Here is a 17,996-nt window from a genome sequence, read left to right as displayed (position 1 = left end):
CCCACCCATGGACTGCTTTGGAACGTCCCATGGTTTGGGTCTCCCATAAGGAACGATAAAGAAAAAGAGAATTTTGTTTACTTACCGTAAATTCATTTTCTCTAGCGTTTCATTGGGGGACACAGGACCATGGGTTATGCTGCTGTCACTAGGAGGCTGACACTAAGTAAATAGAAAAAGTTAGCTCCTCCCCAGCAGTATAACCCCTGAGCCGGAGGCGGGCTCAATCAGTTTTTTGCTTAGTGTCGTAGGAGGCTGATGTGGGCCGACTGGGCCCCCTTCAGCCACTTTATTTTTTGCGTTATTTTTTCATTTTTTCTCTCGGCGACGCTCGTCGCTCTCATCTGTGGTAATTCTCTTTTTCTACAGGTATCGTTTCTCTACCTCAGCTCTCGCAGCCCGTGTGGGTACCACTCCCCTGGGTCGCAGAGGCTTGAGTCGTCGGGCCCTCTCCCCCGTCCAATTCCACGGTACCACTCCCGGGTTGGCACGCGGGGCTGAACTTTACTGAGCACCCCCTATTCACCCTGCGGTATCACCCCAAAGGGTGCAAGGGGCATACAGCAGGGACTGGACCTCGCAGCGCGTCTGGATTGTGTGATGGGGCCCGCAGCGCTGCTACACTTCAGAGGGGTTTCCTCCCCCCACCGGCGTCCACCTCCCTGCCTGCCTGCCTGCCTGCCTCATTCTTCTCCTGCTGCCGCAGCCAGTCATCCGGTGTGCGGAGCACAGGGGCACGGGTGCAGAGCTCCACGCCTGCACACTGGCAGATACGACGCCGCCCTTCAGGTAGGACACCCTCTCCTACCTTCTCCCGGGCGGATGCAATCTTTAGGCCCCGGTCCGGGCCTACTCACCGGGCGCCCCCACGTCCCCATCCGGTCATCGGGCGGCTGCTAAAATTTAGGCCCCGGTCTGGGCCTAGTCGCCTGGCACCCCGGCCACGTCCGCGGAGCTCCCTGCCGACATCCGAGGTCGGGAGGGTCCGCATCGCTGCTGCGCCGCCGCCGCTTCGTGAGTGGGTCCGCCGGCGCTGCCTCTGCCCGCGGCGCCAGCTTCCAAATTTAGTCCCCGGTCTGGGCCTAGCCGCCTGGCACCCGGGCCACGTCCGCGGAGCTCCCTGCCGACATCCGAGGTCGGGGGGATCCGCATCGCTACTCCGCCGCCGCCGCATCGCTACTGCGCCGCCGCCGCAGCTTCAAAATTTAGTCCCCGGCTTCGGCCCTGTCTTCGGCGTCCCAGGCCCGCCTCCCGCGCAGCGCTATTGGCCGCCGGCCTCTCTGCCTCCGCCCTCCGCTCGGCTCCAGGCATCACTAGGGGGGTGGTGGATAGTTTTTCCCGCTCTCTTGGGTCCGCCCCCAGCCCCCTCAGCGTCCATTTTAAATAAAAAAAAAAAAAAAAAAAAAAAGAGGATCAGGGCAAACTCCTGATCTGCGGATTGCTGAGGCTGCAGCATCCCTTATCAGGGAAAAATGGGCCCAAGAATAGCCACAATTTTTAACGATAGTAGGTTTTTTTTATGTTCATGGGTTGAGTTATTACTATATGTGTAGATTGAGTTTATTAACTCTTACAGGTCTCAGCTTGAGATATTTGTTTTTTTTTAGACCGGTAAGCTCAGGTCTACGTTTCCCTCAATTGTTTTTTACATCCACCGCAGCCACTGGCACTGCACGCCCCTGCTCCCCGCCCCTGCCGAATAGTTGGCGCCTGGTTTTGGCTAAATCCCCTCGCTGGCGTTCCTCGGGTTGGTGCGCATGCGCTGCGTCCCTGGCCGACGCTCTGTCAGATCATCCACAGGACTGGCGCAATCCCCTCGGGGAGGTGAGTCCCATACCAGGGGCCGGTTCCTCTGCCGGAAGCGGACCCGCCAGGTATCATCTTCTGCGGCCCCCCAGGTTTCACCTTAATCCCCAGGTCCAGACTGCCTGTCCTTCGGTAGCCTTTCGACCTCTCGGGTGATGGCCCAGGCGTTTCACCTCTGGTGAACTCCGAGCAGGACCTGGATGTTTTCGCCGCATGACAAGTAGCCTGCTAGGAATGGTGAGTCAAGCCGGAAGGCTACGGACAGCCCTCTTCTCTCTGTGCACGCAGGTCTCCTTTAAGACATTTGGAGCGGACCCTTGATGTAATCAGTGGACATCCAGAGTTCGCCGAGTTACCGCGTGATCACTGACAACAACCGGACACAAAGTTTACCAGCGGTAAGTCTTGTCAGTATCATTATGCCTTTCTCCAAGAGGGTTTTCGGACAAAATGGGCATGCTACACTGGAGTCGCTGTTTGATCACGAACAGCAACTAGACACTGCGTTTCCAGCGGTAAGTCGTGTTATTGCCATTATCATTCCCCCAAAGGGCTCCGGAGAGAGGGGGCATGTCATCTTGAAGAGACGAATGTGGCGGGCCCCTGCGGCTTACAGGGGACATCCAGAGTTCGCCGTGCTGACTGCGTGAGCATGGTTATGTCCCGGGCACGATGTTTACCAGTGGTAAGTCCCTTTACTTGTCATTACCCCTTCTCGAAGGGGGGCTCCGAAAGGAAGAGGCGCGCTACCCTGTAATCGTCCCGCCTGGGTTCCTTCTGGCTTCTCGTCCCTAACGTGACGCTCCGCAGGGTCTCCGCGGACACCCTACGCGGCGGACCACGTTCCACCTATGCCGACCCTGGACTGGTTATCATCTTCCGTGAGTACCCTCTCTTCACAGACCTGGTGTCTGACTGCGGCTCGGCCTGAGCCTCTAGTATCAGTGTGTACACACGTCGAGACCTCTGACTCAGGATTAGGAACTGGAATCGACGTCTAAAGAGTCGCTGACTTCCCTTCCGACTGTACGTGAACGCCCTTCGGAGATGGGCGGGGCCAGTTGCTCCCCTAGGCTACGTCAGGGTAGAGTACTTCTCTCCCCTAGGCTACGTAAGGGAAGAGTACATCTCTTCCCGGCATTGGCCAGACGCATCAGGATCGTCCCCCTACAGCTAGGTCCCAGTCCGTTCACGCCGCACCCGTCAGGGCGCCTCTATCCCTCCAACAGTCCCTCCGCCTCGCGGGACAGTGGGCCGTTCCAGTTTTTTTTGAGAGCGCTTGCAGGGATCACTGTCCCTGCGCATACTACGCTACAGGGCTGCTAGGTTCACTCCGCCCAGAAACGACCTAGAGGACCAGAGTTCTCCCTTCAAGGGCCCGCGCTTGAGGTTTAGACCGTCATCATCACTTTTCGCTACTAGGGTAGCTGAGCTTCCGGAGGGAGTCCTCTCAGATCCCTACCCGGTAGATCATCTCTTAGGCACGGTATCGAGCCCGTCCACGGGTAGCTACTCCTCACGCAGGAGTAGTTTTCTACCGGGCGCAGAGTCCCGCGTACCCTTTGCCACCCGCGCCCGTTTTTTTTTTTCCATCAGTTTTGCTATGCGAGCCCTCGGCAGTCTGTGGCGGGAATAGCGGCGGTGCACTTACCAGATTCATCCTTGACTCCCCAGCGGACCACTCTGAAGAACGGAGTCAGGAAGGTTCCGTCTTCGTGGGGGACTCGTCAATCCCCTCCTTGCGGACCAGTTTTCACAACCGTCCCTTGAAGCTCCCCTTTCCTCCTCGGGAGCGTGTTATCAACCGTCACCAGTCTCCCGTGCTAGGGTATCCTTATCCCCTCCGGTTAGCCCGGTTTACAATTATTCTCTTGGTCGGGGTGGCCCATTCAGGTTCCACTCGGACCATGCCACAGCGGTGACGTGCATCATCCTCCAGGGTGATGCAGGGAGTGTCATGGCAAGGGAAGTAGCCTAGAAGATCTTCCTCTGGGACAGGTCTCTTCACTCGCTAATCTCGGCTCCACATACCTAGCGTGGACGTTTGGACGGCCGATTCTCTCGGCAAGAAGGACCTCGCTTAGGCAAATGGCTCTTCAACAGGGAAGTCACCAGCCGGTTCCCCGGCGAAGGAAGATCTCCAGTCGTGGTCCTATTGGTCTTGCGATCCAACTTTCAGGTCAATGGGGCATCGTGGGTGCCACCTGCTCTGGACTAGGTGACGATGCCCTCGACCGGTCGTGAAGCCTATTCAGGCTCTTGTGCGTCTTCCCGCGGTTTCCCATGATCTTGAGGGTTCTCAAGATGGACCAGGGCAGAGGAAGGCTCTGGAGTAGCCCAGGTGAGCATAGTTCACATATCTTGCTCAACTCCTCGCAGATGCCCCGTGACTCCTTCCAGACCGCCCAGTTCATCCGTGTCGGGGCCCCTCTCTTCTACCAGGACTCAGAAGTCCCAAGTCCAACGGGCTCACCAGTGGATCCCGGGTTCTGGCTCGGTCAGGTCTGTTGTCAAGAAGATTGCAGACAAATGGTGAGGGCTGGGGAGTCCAGTTTCCTCGAGGATTTAATTCCACTCGTACAGAGCTCCCCCGGTGGTATGAGGAGCACATCTTCCCTTCTCCTCTCTCTCCCTCCCCTCCTTCTTGCTGGCCTTCTTCCAGTCAGTTCTGGATGCGGCACTCTCGCGTTTCCCTGTATCGACTAGGTGGCTGCTCGATTGTTCGGGTTTTCGGAGTCCTCTCACTTTCCGTTCTTCGATCACGGCCTCCACTCAGGGAAGCGTCCATCTGGCTCGGCGGTATCTTCGGTCACTAGAAACGTGGGACCTTAATCCAGTGATGGTTTCGCTTCAGGGTACTCTTTTTTCCCTGCTCCCACCTGTTTTGATAGGTGGGCTCCTCGTGGCCGTCTTTTGGTTACGGACGGCATCAGGGCGGACAGCCCTCTTGTCGTTTTTCCCCCTTTTCCGGCTCCTCTAGCAGGACAAGGGGGTGCTCCGGCAGAACCCTTCGTTCTGTCCAAGGCAGCTTGCTGTTTCTTCCAGAAGAGGAGTTTAGGGTTCGGTGTTCGGTTCTAGTCTCCTCTCTCAGCCAAAATGAGGGCCTAGTTCGTTCCAGGGCTGGTACGAGCCCTCAGTCTTTAGGTCTGCAGGACACCACTTTTCGGTTACACCGACAGTCAGTCCATCCTTCCACCTGTTCCCAAGAGGCGCATGCCGGCGCCAAGGGCCAGAATTTCACATTGATCCATTCCTCCATATGGTTAGGCTATCGCACGAAGGACGGACTTCCGCCGCGGTCTACCGAGCAAGGGATACCCCTTGGACGGATGGACTTCAGACGTCGACTGGCCAGGTCCCCTGGGTCGCCACCTGATCTAGTCGGCATACCTTTACTAGTTTTGACCAGGGTCACACCCAAGCTTTGGTAGAGCCCAGTCTTGGCGTAAGGTTTGCGGGCGGCAGTCGCACACCTGTATCAAGGTAGGTGCTTGTAGGTCTGGGTCAAGCCCGACAGGGGGAAGCGGCTCCTTCCTATCTCTGGTGATGGTTCTCTTCCCACCCAGGGACTGCTTTTGGACGTCCCATGGTCCTGTGTCCCCCAATGAAACGCTAGAGAAAGAAGGATTTTTGTGTACTCACCGTAAAATCTCTTTCTCTGAGTCTTCATTGGGGGACACAGCACCCACCCTGCTTGTGTTTCTTGTTATATATTACCTGCCGGTTACCCCAGTGGCCATATTCCCATGCCACTGGTCACACGACTGATGATCGTAGTTTTTACCTTGTTTTATCCAGGATTGTTTGGTTCTCCTCCTACTGCTTGTGCACTAAACTGATTGAGCCCGCCTCCGGCTCAGGGGTTATACTGCTGGGGAGGAGCTAACTTTTTCTATTTACTTAGTGTCAGCCTCCTAGTGACAGCAGCATAACCCATGGTCCTGTGTCCCCCAATGAAGACTCAGAGAAAGAGATTTTACGGTGAGTACACAAAAATCCTTCTTTCTTATAGTTCCGACATGGGAGACCCAGCACCCTCCCTGTTGCCTGTTGGCAGTTTTTTTTGTTCCGTGTGTTTCACCGGCTGTTGTTAGTAGTCAGAGTTCCGGTTATTCCGAGTTTTACTCTATCTCTACTTATGGGTGGATGTCCTCCTTCAGCTTTTGCACTGAACTGGGTAGATTGTCATCCAGGGGGTGTATATAGCCTGGAGGGAGGAGCTACACGTTTGAGTGTAGTACTTTGTGTGTCCTCCGGAGGCAGAAGCTATACACCCATGGTTTGGGTCTCCCATGTCGGAACTACAAGAAAAAGAATTTACGGTAAGTAAACAAAATTCTCTTTTTTTCTCCAAACATTCTGTTTTCATATTCCAGCAGATAAATTAGTGAACACCCCTCACACTGAGAAAGTTGTACCTTGCACCATGTATAGTAGCATAGTGCGCCATTTACCCCGTTGATATGGGCAGGGAGCAGAGCCGAACCCCAGGATCATCCCCCAATCTTGTCTGTTTTCCATAGAAATCCGAAGACTCCAGCTCTAACACAGGAGACCCTCCTCGTAAGAAGCCCACCCGTCTCGCTATAGGTAAGAACTTCTACCTGTAAGTAATGACTCCCCTCATTGTGGCTACTCCAGATCCACTCCTGGTACTTGGGTCGCCTTCACATATATATTTGTGAAAATTCGTGGATTTTAACCATTTTTTCATCCTGTTCCCCCATGTTCTTGCTGGTATATTTCTTTGTAGTGTTTTGCACAGTCCTATGGAAAAACTTACAACAAAACAGCATAAGCAGAGAATGTGGCCTTACAAAAAACACCATTGACCCTAAAGTAAACCCCTAAAACTGCCAAGGCACTGTGTATTTAGTGTTTTTTAATATTTTACTAAAAATAGTAAAGGGATTTTCTCTATCGTTTCATTGGGGGACACAGGACCATGGGTTATGCTGCTGTCACTAGGAGGCTGACACTAAGTAGACATGAAAAGTTAGCTCCTCCCTAGCAGTATACACCCCGAGCCGGAGGCGGGCTCAGATCAGTTTTTAGCTTAGTGTCGTAGGAGGCTGATGTGGGCCGTCTCGGCCCCCTCAGCCACTTGCTTTTTTGCGTTTTTTCTCTTATTTCGGCGCCGCTCAGCGCTCTCATACCTGTCCTTTTTTCTCTATGCAGGTATTTTCGTCACTCTTACTCCGCAGCCCTGTCGGTACCACTCCCCAGGGTCGCAGGGGTTTGAGATCTTGGGCCCTCTCCCCCGTCCGCCCCCGCTGGTACCACTCCCGGGGGTGTTCGTGTGGGCAGGTTTGTCGTGGGCACCCCTGATTCGCCCGGAGGTATCACCCCAATGGGCCTACAGGGGCATTCAGCAGGGATGGATTATTGGCAGCGCGCTGTGTTTTGACGGGCCCTCACCGCTGCTCTCTGCTGCTGGGGGCTCCTTCCCCCATCATGACGTCCACTTCCCTGCCTTGTACACGTTCTCTCCCGGAGTCTGCCGTCTCCCAGGGCGAGGGCACTGTTCACAGGCAGGGGCTGGGTGCCCTGCCTGCACCGCTTCCATCGCTGGACCTCCGCCGCCGAGTCAGGTAGGACAGTTCCCTCTCCCTGCCCTCCTCCTCGGCCGGCCCCTAACTTTAGTCCCCGGTCTCGGCCTAGCCGCGCTTGCACCTTAGCCACGCCCCCCGCCGCAGCGCTGTGACCGCCGCTTGTCTGGCCCAGCCTCCCCCCACCCTGCAGCCCCCTGGCTGATGGTGGAGGCGGTTACTTTCGGTTTCTTCGCGCCGAATCGACGCTCCTCCCCCAGCCTGCTCCAGCGTCCCCTCGCCATATTGCTGTTTCTCTGAAGCTGCAGCGCCGGCGTTTCCATATTGCACCGCATCTCTGGTAGCTCCATCCTCCAGGATCCCTCTGCTGGACTGGTGGGCGGCACACAGGACCGGGGTAAGCTCTGCTCCTCAGGAGTAGCCCTCACTAGGCAGCGTTTTTTCCCTTAATTAGGGACGAGTTAACCCTCTCCTGTCTCCTTCCTAGCAGCACCAGGGAGAGTTTATCCTTTTCACCATGCCTAATACTAAGTCCACCCGTCCCAAGCAGGCCCCCTTTGCCTTATTCTTCGCATGCTCCTCCTGCAAAACCAAGTTTTCCCAAGGCCAGGACGCGCCACTATGCTCCGTCTGTTCTGATAACGCGCAGCACCTGCAGGACCCCTCGGCCGACGCTACTGAGACCGCAGCGCCAGATGCTACAGGCCCCTGCGTCCCGCCCCCCCCCGCATGGCTAGCGTCACTGTCCCAGTCCGTAGAGTCCCTCTCTGAGGCTTCTCGGACCATCGCGCAAGCCCTGCGCCTGCTGCCGTCGCTTACTCAGACGCCCGCAGACCCGACGCTACCGCCGCCGGAGCAAGTAAGCCCCGTTGCAGGGACCTCCTCGGCTGCGCAGAAGCTTACCCGTAAGGTCTCGTCTTCAGACTCTTCGCAGGTTTCACCTTCACCACCAGGTCCGTCCCGTCATTCCTCCCGGGAACCTTCTGACTGCTCCGATGATGAGGACGATGCAGCTCCCCTGCTGGACACTGAGCAGGCGGCTGATATTCGGCGTATGGTGAATAGCCTGGTGGAGGCAGTGAACCAGACCCTAAAGGTACAAGTGGACCATGTCTCCTCTCAGAGCACCCAGGTCTCGTTTAAGCGGATGAAGCGGCCCCAGAGCACTTTCAGCGGACACCCGGAATTTGCCGACTTGCTGCGCACCCACAGACAGCAGCCAGACAAGGTATTTACCAGCAGCAGGTACATTAATCTACACTATCCTTTTCCAGAAGATCTTAAAAAGGACTGGGCGGGCTCTCCTGTGGTCGACCCCCCAATCTCCCGCCTATCCTCTCACACGGTCCTTCCACTCACTGACGGTACGTCCCTCAGAGATCCCACGGACCGTACTATTGACAGGTTGGCCCGTTCCGCCTTCGAGGCGGCGGGCACCTCCCTCTCACCAGCCTTTGCCTCGGTTTGGGTCGCGAAGGCACTGATGTCCTGGGCAGACACGCTACGCTGCGGACTCCGAGAAGTTTCTGCCAATCCGGATCTGGTCCTCATCTCCTCGCAGATTACCCTCGCGGGTGAGTACCTGCTCAACGCAGCCCTGGCATCTGCCAATTGCGCGGCCCAGGCCGCCAGCAACAACGTGGCCATCCGCCGAGCACTCTGGCTCCGTTCCTGGAACGCGGACGCGGCCTCTAAGAAGTCGCTGACTTCTCTGCCTTTCCTAGGGGAACGTCTTTTTGGAGAGAGACTGGACAAGTTGATCTCCGATGCAACGGGGGGAAAGAGTACATCTCTCCCCCAATTGCGCCCCAAGCGCATCCTAAATCGGCGCCCCGCCGCTCGTTTTCGCCCCTTTCGCAGTTTCAATTCCCCTCCCCAAGCCCGAAAAAGCCGCTCTCCCCCGAGAGACAGGCGGACCCCGTCATTCAAGACCAATCCAAGCTGGCGTTCACGCCCCCGCCAGCCCACGAAGTCTTCTTCTGCTTTCCGCCGACGCTCCTCCAAGTGACTCGCGGTCGGCGCGCTCCAGCGCCGGACTAGTGGGAGGACGTCTGTTGCGCTTCCAGCATGTGTGGATCCCCCTGACCGCGGATGCCTGGGTCAGGGAGATCATCACATCGGGTTACAAAATCGAATTCGACTCAAGGCCGCCGAATCGTTTTTTCCTCTCCCGTCCTCCCGAAGCTCCCGCACGAGCGCGTGCGTTTTTTCACGCCATAGACTCCCTCCTCCAAGCCGGAGTCGTGGTGCCAGTTCCCCCCGCGGAACGTTTCAGAGGGTTCTATTCCAACGTTTTCGTGGTCCCCAAGAAAGACGGGTCCGCCCGCCCCGTCCTCGACCTAAAGCTGCTAAACAGGTCGGTGAGGTCGCGGCCGTTTCGAATGGAGTCACTCCGCTCCGTGATCGCGTCCATGGAGATCGGCGAGTTCCTGGCATCGCTGGATATTCGGGACGCCTATCTTCACATACCTATAGCCACCTCTCACCAACAGTTCCTCCGCTTCGCGATAGCGGAGGATCACTTCCAGTTCACGGCTCTTCCTTTCGGCCTCGCATCCGCTCCCAGGGTCTTCACGAAGATCATGGCGGCGGCCATGTCCGTCCTCCATTCCAGGGGTGTCATGGTCATCCCGTACTTGGACGATATGCTCATCAAAGGCTCGTCGTTCAAGGATTGTCGTCTGGGGGTTCAGGTCACGATCGACACCCTCTCCCGGTTAGGGTGGCTGATCAACCGAAAGAAGTCCTCTCTGACCCCGGGCCGGCGGATCACCTTTTTAGGCATGGTATTCGATACCACCCAAGGTCGGGTCTTCCTCACACAGGAGAAGATTTCCTCTCTGCAACAAGGCATCCGCGTTCTCCAGCGCCAGCGCCAAGTTTCCATCAGGTTCGGCATGCGAGTCCTCGGGCGGATGGTAGCGGCAATGGAAGCCGTTCCCTTTGCGCAGTTCCACCTCCGGCCCCTCCAGCTGGCCTTGCTGAAGGAATGGGACAGATCTCCCTTTTCCCTGGACCGCAGGATCCTTCTTTCGCCAGAGACCCGCCACTCACTCAGCTGGTGGAGCAATCAACGCAATCTCACGTCAGGAAGGTCATTCCTTCCGCTCCACTGGAAAATAGTGACCACCGATGCCAGTCTCCAGGGCTGGGGAGCCGTGTTCCGCCATCACACGGCTCAGGGCCGTTGGACGCCGCGGGAGAGCTCTCTCCCGATCAACATTCTGGAGATAAGGGCCATTCGGCTAGCCTTGCAGCAGTTTCGGCACCTAGTTCAGGGTTACCCGGTCAGGATCCAGTCGGACAATGCGACGGCGGTGGCGTACATCAACCACCAAGGAGGCACAAGAAGTGCCGGGGCGATGCGAGAAGTCAGGAAGATTTTGCATTGGGCAGAGCGTCATCACTCTCTGATCTCAGCGGTCCACATCCCGGGCGTGGACAATTGGGCGGCGGACTTCCTCAGCAGGGAAGGCCTCGCGTCCGGCGAATGGTCTCTCAATCAAGAAGTCTTCAACCAGATCTGCGGCAGATGGGGCGTGCCAGATGTGGACCTAATGGCCTCCAGGTTCAACCGTCAGGTACCGCAATTCGTAGCGCGGTGCCGCGACAGCTTGGCTTTAGGAGTCGACGCACTCACCCTTCCATGGGGCCAGTTCAGTCTCCCGTACATCTTCCCTCCACTTCCTCTAATCCCGAGGGTCCTCAAGAAGATCAAGGCGGAAGGAATACCAGTAATCCTGGTGGCTCCGGACTGGCCCAGGCGAGCATGGTTCGCAGAACTCACTCAGCTCCTCGCAGACACTCCTTGGCGCCTTCCAGACCGTCACGATCTTCTTCAGCAGGGACCCCTTTTCCATCAGAATTCAAGGGTTCTAAGTTTGACGGCCTGGCCATTGAATCCTGGGTTCTAGCTCAGGCTGGTTTCGCTCCAAGAGTGATACAAACAATGATTAAGGCCAGGAAGCCTTCTTCTTCAAAGATTTATTACCGCACGTGGAAAGTCTTCTTCAGGTGGTGCGAAGAGAACAACGTTTCTTCTCCCCTCGCCTTCTCTCTTCCTTCACTATTGGCATTCTTACAGTCAGGCCTAGATGCGGGTCTCTCGCTCGCCACACTGAAAGGCCAGATTTCGGCCTTGGCAATTCTTTTTCAGAAGCCACTGGCCTCTCGCCCGCAGGTTAAGACCTTCATCCAAGGAGTTGCCCACCTAGCCCCGCCTTATCGTCGCCCTCTAGATCCGTGGGACCTTAATCTAGTCCTAGGGTCCCTTCAGGGTCCTCCTTTCGAGCCTCTGCGAGATTCTTCCCTTTCTCACCTGTCTTGGAAGGTAGTGTTCCTCGTTGCCGTCACTTCTATTCGAAGGACGTCAGAACTGGCAGCTCTTTCTTGTCGTGCACCCTTTCTGGTTTTTCACCAGGATAAAGTGGTTCTCCGGCCAGATCCCTCCTTCCTTCCGAAGGTGGTCTCCCCGTTTCATCTAAACGAAGAAATTGTCCTTCCGTCTTTTTGTCCTAGACCCTCCCACAGCTTGGAGAGGTCCCTGCACACCCTGGACCTAGTGCGCGCCCTTAGAATCTACATCTCCAGGACCGCGCCGTTCCGTAAGTCGGATGGTCTGTTTGTCCTTCCTTCGGGCCCCAAGAGGGGCGAGGCGGCATCCAAGGCCACAATTGCCAGATGGATCCGTTCCGCCATATCTGAGGCCTATCGGATTCGGGACAAGTCTCCGCCTCGGGGGGTAAGGGCTCACTCTACCCGAGCGGTGGGAGCCTCTTGGGCGATTAGGCATCAGGCGTCGGCCGATCAGGTCTGCAAGGCCGCCACCTGGTCTAGTCTGCACACCTTTACCAGATTCTACCAAGTTCACACTCAAGCATCGGCAGATGCGGCTTTTGGGAGAAAGGTTTTGCAGGCGGCAGTTGCGCACCTGTAATAGGGTGACAACATTCAGTCGTAGTGTAGGCCCGCCGGGGGAGGTCGTTGTTTTTTTCTTCCCTGCGGCGGTGCTTCGGTATTCCCACCCAGGGACTGCTTTTGGACGTCCCATGGTCCTGTGTCCCCCAATGAAACGATAGAGAAAGAAGGATTTTTGTGTACTCACCGTAAAATCTCTTTCTCTGAGTCTTCATTGGGGGACACAGCACCCACCCTGCTTGGTTTTTTTGTTGTTTTCATTGCATTTGCCTGCCATTTTCAGGGTCTTATGTTCATAGACCACCTGTTCGCACGGCTGCATTAATTTAGTTATAACTTTGTTTTATGTATGGTGATTCGGGTACTCCTCCTACTGCTTCTGCACAAACTGATCTGAGCCCGCCTCCGGCTCGGGGTGTATACTGCTAGGGAGGAGCTAACTTTTCATGTCTACTTAGTGTCAGCCTCCTAGTGACAGCAGCATAACCCATGGTCCTGTGTCCCCCAATGAAGACTCAGAGAAAGAGATTTTACGGTGAGTACACAAAAATCCTTCTTTTTTGGTTTCTGAATGTTCCTATCTCCTGGCTACAGTTTATTTCAAAAACAAACAAACTGTGTGCTTTACTCATTCTCCTCAGGTCCAGTGTGGTGTCTCTTATTCACGTTGACAGCTCTGCAGCCAATCATTGAGCTCAGCAGCTCTTGATATCAATGCAAAGACACTGAGCTTGTTGATTGGTTGCAGTGCGGTCCAGTGAATAGCGGACGACGGAAGCAGTGTTTATAGACTCGGCGCCGGACCTGGGGAGAGTAAACAAAGCACTTTTTTTTTTTTTTTAGGGTATGAGGGAGGTTTCTCAAACTAAAAATGTTTGTTTTTTGTTTTTTTTAAGTGGGCAGGTCCAGTACATATTTATTGTTTGTCTATAGCAAACAAGGCAAAATTCCAGCTCTGCGATGTGCAGAAACATTTGTTTAATAGAAAATCCAAGGATTATAATTCAGATATCAAATGTCATGTACAAAAATCCACATAAAACGATGTAGATCTAGGCGTTTCAAGGTAAAGATGGTTCTAACTTCAGACCTAGAACAGCGCAGCTCTGTGCACCATGTAGTGGCCGTCTTGGGTACTGCAGTTCAGACACATTCACTTCAATGGGAGTGTAGATCCAGTACCCAAAACTGCAGATTACATAGTGTACGGCAGTGTATGGGTCCATTTTAGTGCACTGTGCATATCCAGCCGTAACAGGAGCTGCAAGCAGATGCCGGGTGCTGTTCCTGAACAGCTCCTTGAAGGAATCATCTGGTTGCAGAGTTTTATAGGGTTTATCCACGTCTATTCATTTTTTTTTCTTTGTGGTCCGAAGCACTAACAGGCGTGTCCCGACGTCCTCCATCTCCCTTATCCCCTGCGTCTCTCTCCTTTCTTTAGGGATGGAGGGCGGATTTGACATGTGTGACGAGCAGTGTGAGTATGAGGAAGAGGTGAAGCTGGTCGTTCTGCCCGAGTTCCTGGAGGTTCAGCGGGATGGACTCTTGGGACTCCCAGAGATGGTCAGGGACCGGGTGGGTAATCTGAGGTGTGTGTGTGGGGCGGGGGGGACAGATCTGTGACCCTTATACTTCGGGATGGTGTTGTTGCTTTGCATCCTCTCCTGTTGCCCGTCGTCGTCTTCTTGTTCATCTCACTCCATTTTCCTGCATCTCTCAGGTATCTTCTGCCATCGATGCCATCTTAGCCGCTGACTCTGCGTCCCGGAAGCAGGAGATTCAGGCGTGGGACGGGGAGGTCCGGCAGGTCTCCAAACATGCATTCAGTCTCCAGCAGCTCGAGGGGGCTCCGCGCATCCCTCCATGGTAAGTGATCCTCTCCTAATATGATCTTACCATTTTACTTTAGGAGCCGATATTTTCATTCTGATTAAGACGCAATAATCAGAAAGGGACGATGCTTTTTTATTTACTCCCTTCCTTGATTAGGTAGGTATCTGTGGGATTGGTCTGTGCACATGTGAGCGCGGCACGGACAAGTCATCTGCTCGGGTGCCTGTGTGCGGGCGGCACCTGGGTGCCTGTGTGAGGGCGGCAGCCGGCTGCCGCCCGCACGGGCACCCGACTGCACACAGCCACGGGTACCCGGCTGCCACCGCACGCAAGCACAGGTACCCGGCCGCTTGCATGCAGCCACAGGCACCCAGCCGCCCGATCGCCTCAGACACGCCCCCCCCCATGTATCGCTATATAAGACGCACCCCCCATTTTCCTCCCAAATTTTGGGGAGGAAAAGTGCGTCTTATAAAGCGAAAAATACGGTAAGTTTAATGTTAAATTTATTGGTGGTCTCCGGACTGGGACCTTGAAGGTCCATAGCTCTGATCAGGGGCCATAACATATAAAGATGAGATCAGAGAGTTCTTTATTCTAGCCCCTTCTCTTACAAAACCGTTAAATTGTAAATGTCAGGATTGAAAATATTCATCTTCATTCACTTTCCTGCCTGTTGACTGTTTCCACCAGTGGTTGGAAGTGCAGCGTGTGCGATCTGCGGGAGAACCTGTGGCTCAATATGACAGACGGCGCGATCCTCTGCGGCAGACGATACTTTGACGGCAGCGGAGGGAATAACCACGCGGTGCAGCACTACAGAGAGACCGGGTACCCGCTGGCTGTCAAACTGGGCACAATCACTCCAGACGGAGGCGGTGAGTCCAGGACAAGCTCAGTCCATCACATGTCAGGATTTAGGCCGAACTCAGAATATGAAGACTTGGACAATCGTATTGGCAAACTGAAGAAACTTTGCATATTGGCTTCATTACATATCTTCTCCCGTTTTGTGTACACGGCTCTTCAGAAAACAGAGTGCAAAGAAAATGTATTTTCCCATCGTTCAATCATTTATCACTATTCCGCCACCATACTGATACATAGATCTGCATAGAAGCTGTGAACACAAAACGGTAGAAAATAATTAGTGACGCCTCCTGTGCAGAGTTTCTTCATTGATATGGATGCGGCACCCTGTATTATAGTATGACTGCTCAGGTCAGGCTAAAACCACCAAAAAATAGTCTGATCCCGGCCTTAATGCTGTGATATGTAATGTTGATTATTTGCAAAGTTTTAATATATATATATATATATATCTATGATATTTTGATGGCTGAACTAAATGGACCTAGGTCTTTTCTTCAGCGCTCTATTGGGAGACCCAGACGATTGGGGTATAGCTACTGCCCTCTGGAGGCCACACAAAGCACTACATCAAAAGTGCAAGGCCCCTCCTCCTCTGGCTATACCCCCCCCGTGGTATCACGGGTTCTCCAGTTTTAGCTTTGTGTGCGAAGGAGGTCAGACATTCCATGCATAGCTCCACAGATTTTAGTCAGCAGTAGCTGCTGACTATGTCGGATGGAAGAAAAGAGGACACATATAGTGTCCCCAGCATGCTCCCTTCTCACCCCTGGATGGTGTTGTAAGGTTGAGGTACCTATTGCTGGTACGGAGGCTGGAGCCCACATGCTGCTTTCCTTCCACATCCCCCTGAGAGGCTCTGTGGAAGTGGGATCCTGCCGGCCTCAAAGCTCTGACGCCGGGCTCCATCCACAGACCCATTTGAACCTGTTGGATACGGAGCTGGAGTACCGTTCAGGGACATGGCCCTGCACCATTACAGGTACTCTGTGTCCCCGTACACACAGGCACAGCACACTCCAGGCTTGCTGGGTGTGCTAGTGCGCCGGGGACAGTAATGGGTTACAGTCACTGCAGCTTTGCTGAGTGACTTTGTGTTTTGGGAACTACCGCGCCGGACGCTCCGGGAGCGGCGGCGCGGCTGGGACTTGTAGTTCGCCGGGGACTGGGCGCCGACCGCGCTTTTACGGCGGCGGCGCTTATAAATACAGTCCCCGGCTTCTGCGGCCTAGGGCCGCTTCGTTCCCGCCCCCTCCCTGTCACTCAGGGAAGGGGACAGGCGCTGAGCAATCAGCAGCGCCGAGGGCTGGAGCCTTTTTACATGCTCCAGCCCTCTCACTGCACACTGTCGGGCGCCGGATTCCCGCTCTGCCTTGGGGGCACGCCCACGGCCCGCCCCTCCTCACATGAGCTGGGGAAGAAGCCGGCAGCCATTACTGAAGTCCGAGCTCGGACTTTCAGCAACCAGGCAGGACGGTGGCGATCATACACCCGCTGATAGGCGGGCGGTAAGCGGCACACATAGTGCTGAACACAGATAAATGCAGTGTGTACATGTGCTGTTTTCTTTGTCGCTCCATTGGGAGACCCAGACAATTGGGTGTATAGCTATTGCCTCTGGAGGCCACACAAAGTATTACACTTAAAAGTGTAAGGCCCCTCCCCTTCTGGCTATACACCCCCAGTGGGATCACTGGCTCACCAGTTTTGTGCTTTGTGCGAAGGAGGCAACACATCCACGCATAGCTCCACTTTTTAGTCAGCAGCAGCTGCTGACTATGTCGGATGGAAGAAAAGAGGACACATATAGTGTCCCCAGCATGCTCCCTTCTCACCCCACTGTATGTCGGAGGTGTTTGTAAGGTTGAGGTACCCATTGCGGGTACGGCGGCAGGAGCCCACATGCTGATTCCTTCCCCATCCCTTTTTACAGGGCTCTGGGTGAAGTGGGATTTACCGGTCTCCAGGCACTGAGACCGTGCTCCATCTACAGCCCCTGGAGAAGATGCTGGATGGAGCGGAGTACATCAGGGACATGGCCCTGCTTCCTCAAGGTACTCTGTGTCCCCGTGCATTTGGCGCTCACACCGCAGCATGCTGGGTGTTGTAGTGCGCCGGGGGACATCAGCGCTGCGGCGCCTGTGCCATAGCCTCATTCAGCTTAGCTGAAGCAGGCACACTTATGGGACTCGGCCGCGCCGGCCGCTGGGACTGCGGCACGGCTGGCACTTGTAGTGCGCCGGGGACTTCAGCGCGGCCTGCGCTTTTACGGCGGCCGCGCTGATAACTACAGTCCCCGGCTTTTGCGGCCTGCTTCCGTTCGTTCCCGCCCCCAGACCTGCCAGTCAGGAGAGGGGCGGGACGCTGCCCACGTCTAGGACTCGGGCGCGCCGGCCGCTGGAACAGCGGCGCGGCTGGCACTTGTAGTGCGCCGGGGACTTCAGCGCGGCCCGCGCTTTTACGGCGGCCGCGCTGATAACTCGAGTCCCCGGCTTTTGCGGCCTGCTTTAGTTCGTTCCCGCCCCCAGACCTGCCAGTCAGGAGAGGGGCGGGACGCTGGCCACTTCTAGGGCGGTCGCGCCGGCCGCTGGGACTGCGGCGCGGCTGGCACTTGTGGTGCGCCGGGGACTTCAGCGCGGCCCGCGCTTTTACGGCGGCCGCGCTGTTAACTCGAGTCCCCGGCTTCTGGGCCTAGTCTCCCTTCGTTACCGCCCACAGCCCTGACAGTCAGGGTAGGGGCGTGACGCTGCATAGAGCAGAGCTGAGAGCTGGAGTATGTTTTGCATACTCCACCCCTCTCACTGTGTGCAATTCCCGCACTTTCTCAGGCACGCCCACGGCTTCCTTCTCTACAAGGACACCGGCAGCCATTAGTGTCAGTTTCTGTACGATACAGAGACAAGTGTGGAAGACCCTGGCATTCTGATAGTCACACAATCGCTGTAACAGGCGTTAAGCAGCACCTGTGGTGCTAACCCCACTAGTGCAGAAGTGCACTTATAGATATGCTTGTACTATATA

The 17,996-nt window shown here is 55.4% G+C and overlaps 1 protein-coding gene across 1 annotated transcript in view; it reads left to right on the top strand.

Annotated features, from left to right (window-relative positions):
- Window positions 1-17,996, top strand: part of USP5 (ubiquitin specific peptidase 5) — a 122,266-nt gene that overhangs the window by 9,663 nt on the left and 94,607 nt on the right. Inside the window, 4 exon segments of the mRNA XM_075348291.1 lie at window positions 6,330-6,396; window positions 13,714-13,847; window positions 13,993-14,138; window positions 14,799-14,983. Coding sequence (XP_075204406.1) covers window positions 6,330-6,396; window positions 13,714-13,847; window positions 13,993-14,138; window positions 14,799-14,983 — 532 coding nt within the window.

The sequence above is a fragment of the Anomaloglossus baeobatrachus genome, chromosome 5 (genome assembly GCF_048569485.1).
Source record: "Anomaloglossus baeobatrachus isolate aAnoBae1 chromosome 5, aAnoBae1.hap1, whole genome shotgun sequence".
NCBI lineage: Eukaryota > Metazoa > Chordata > Amphibia > Anura > Aromobatidae > Anomaloglossus > Anomaloglossus baeobatrachus.
The sequence above is the reverse complement of the archived record's forward strand: the minus strand, read 5'-3'. Positions and strand labels throughout refer to the sequence as shown.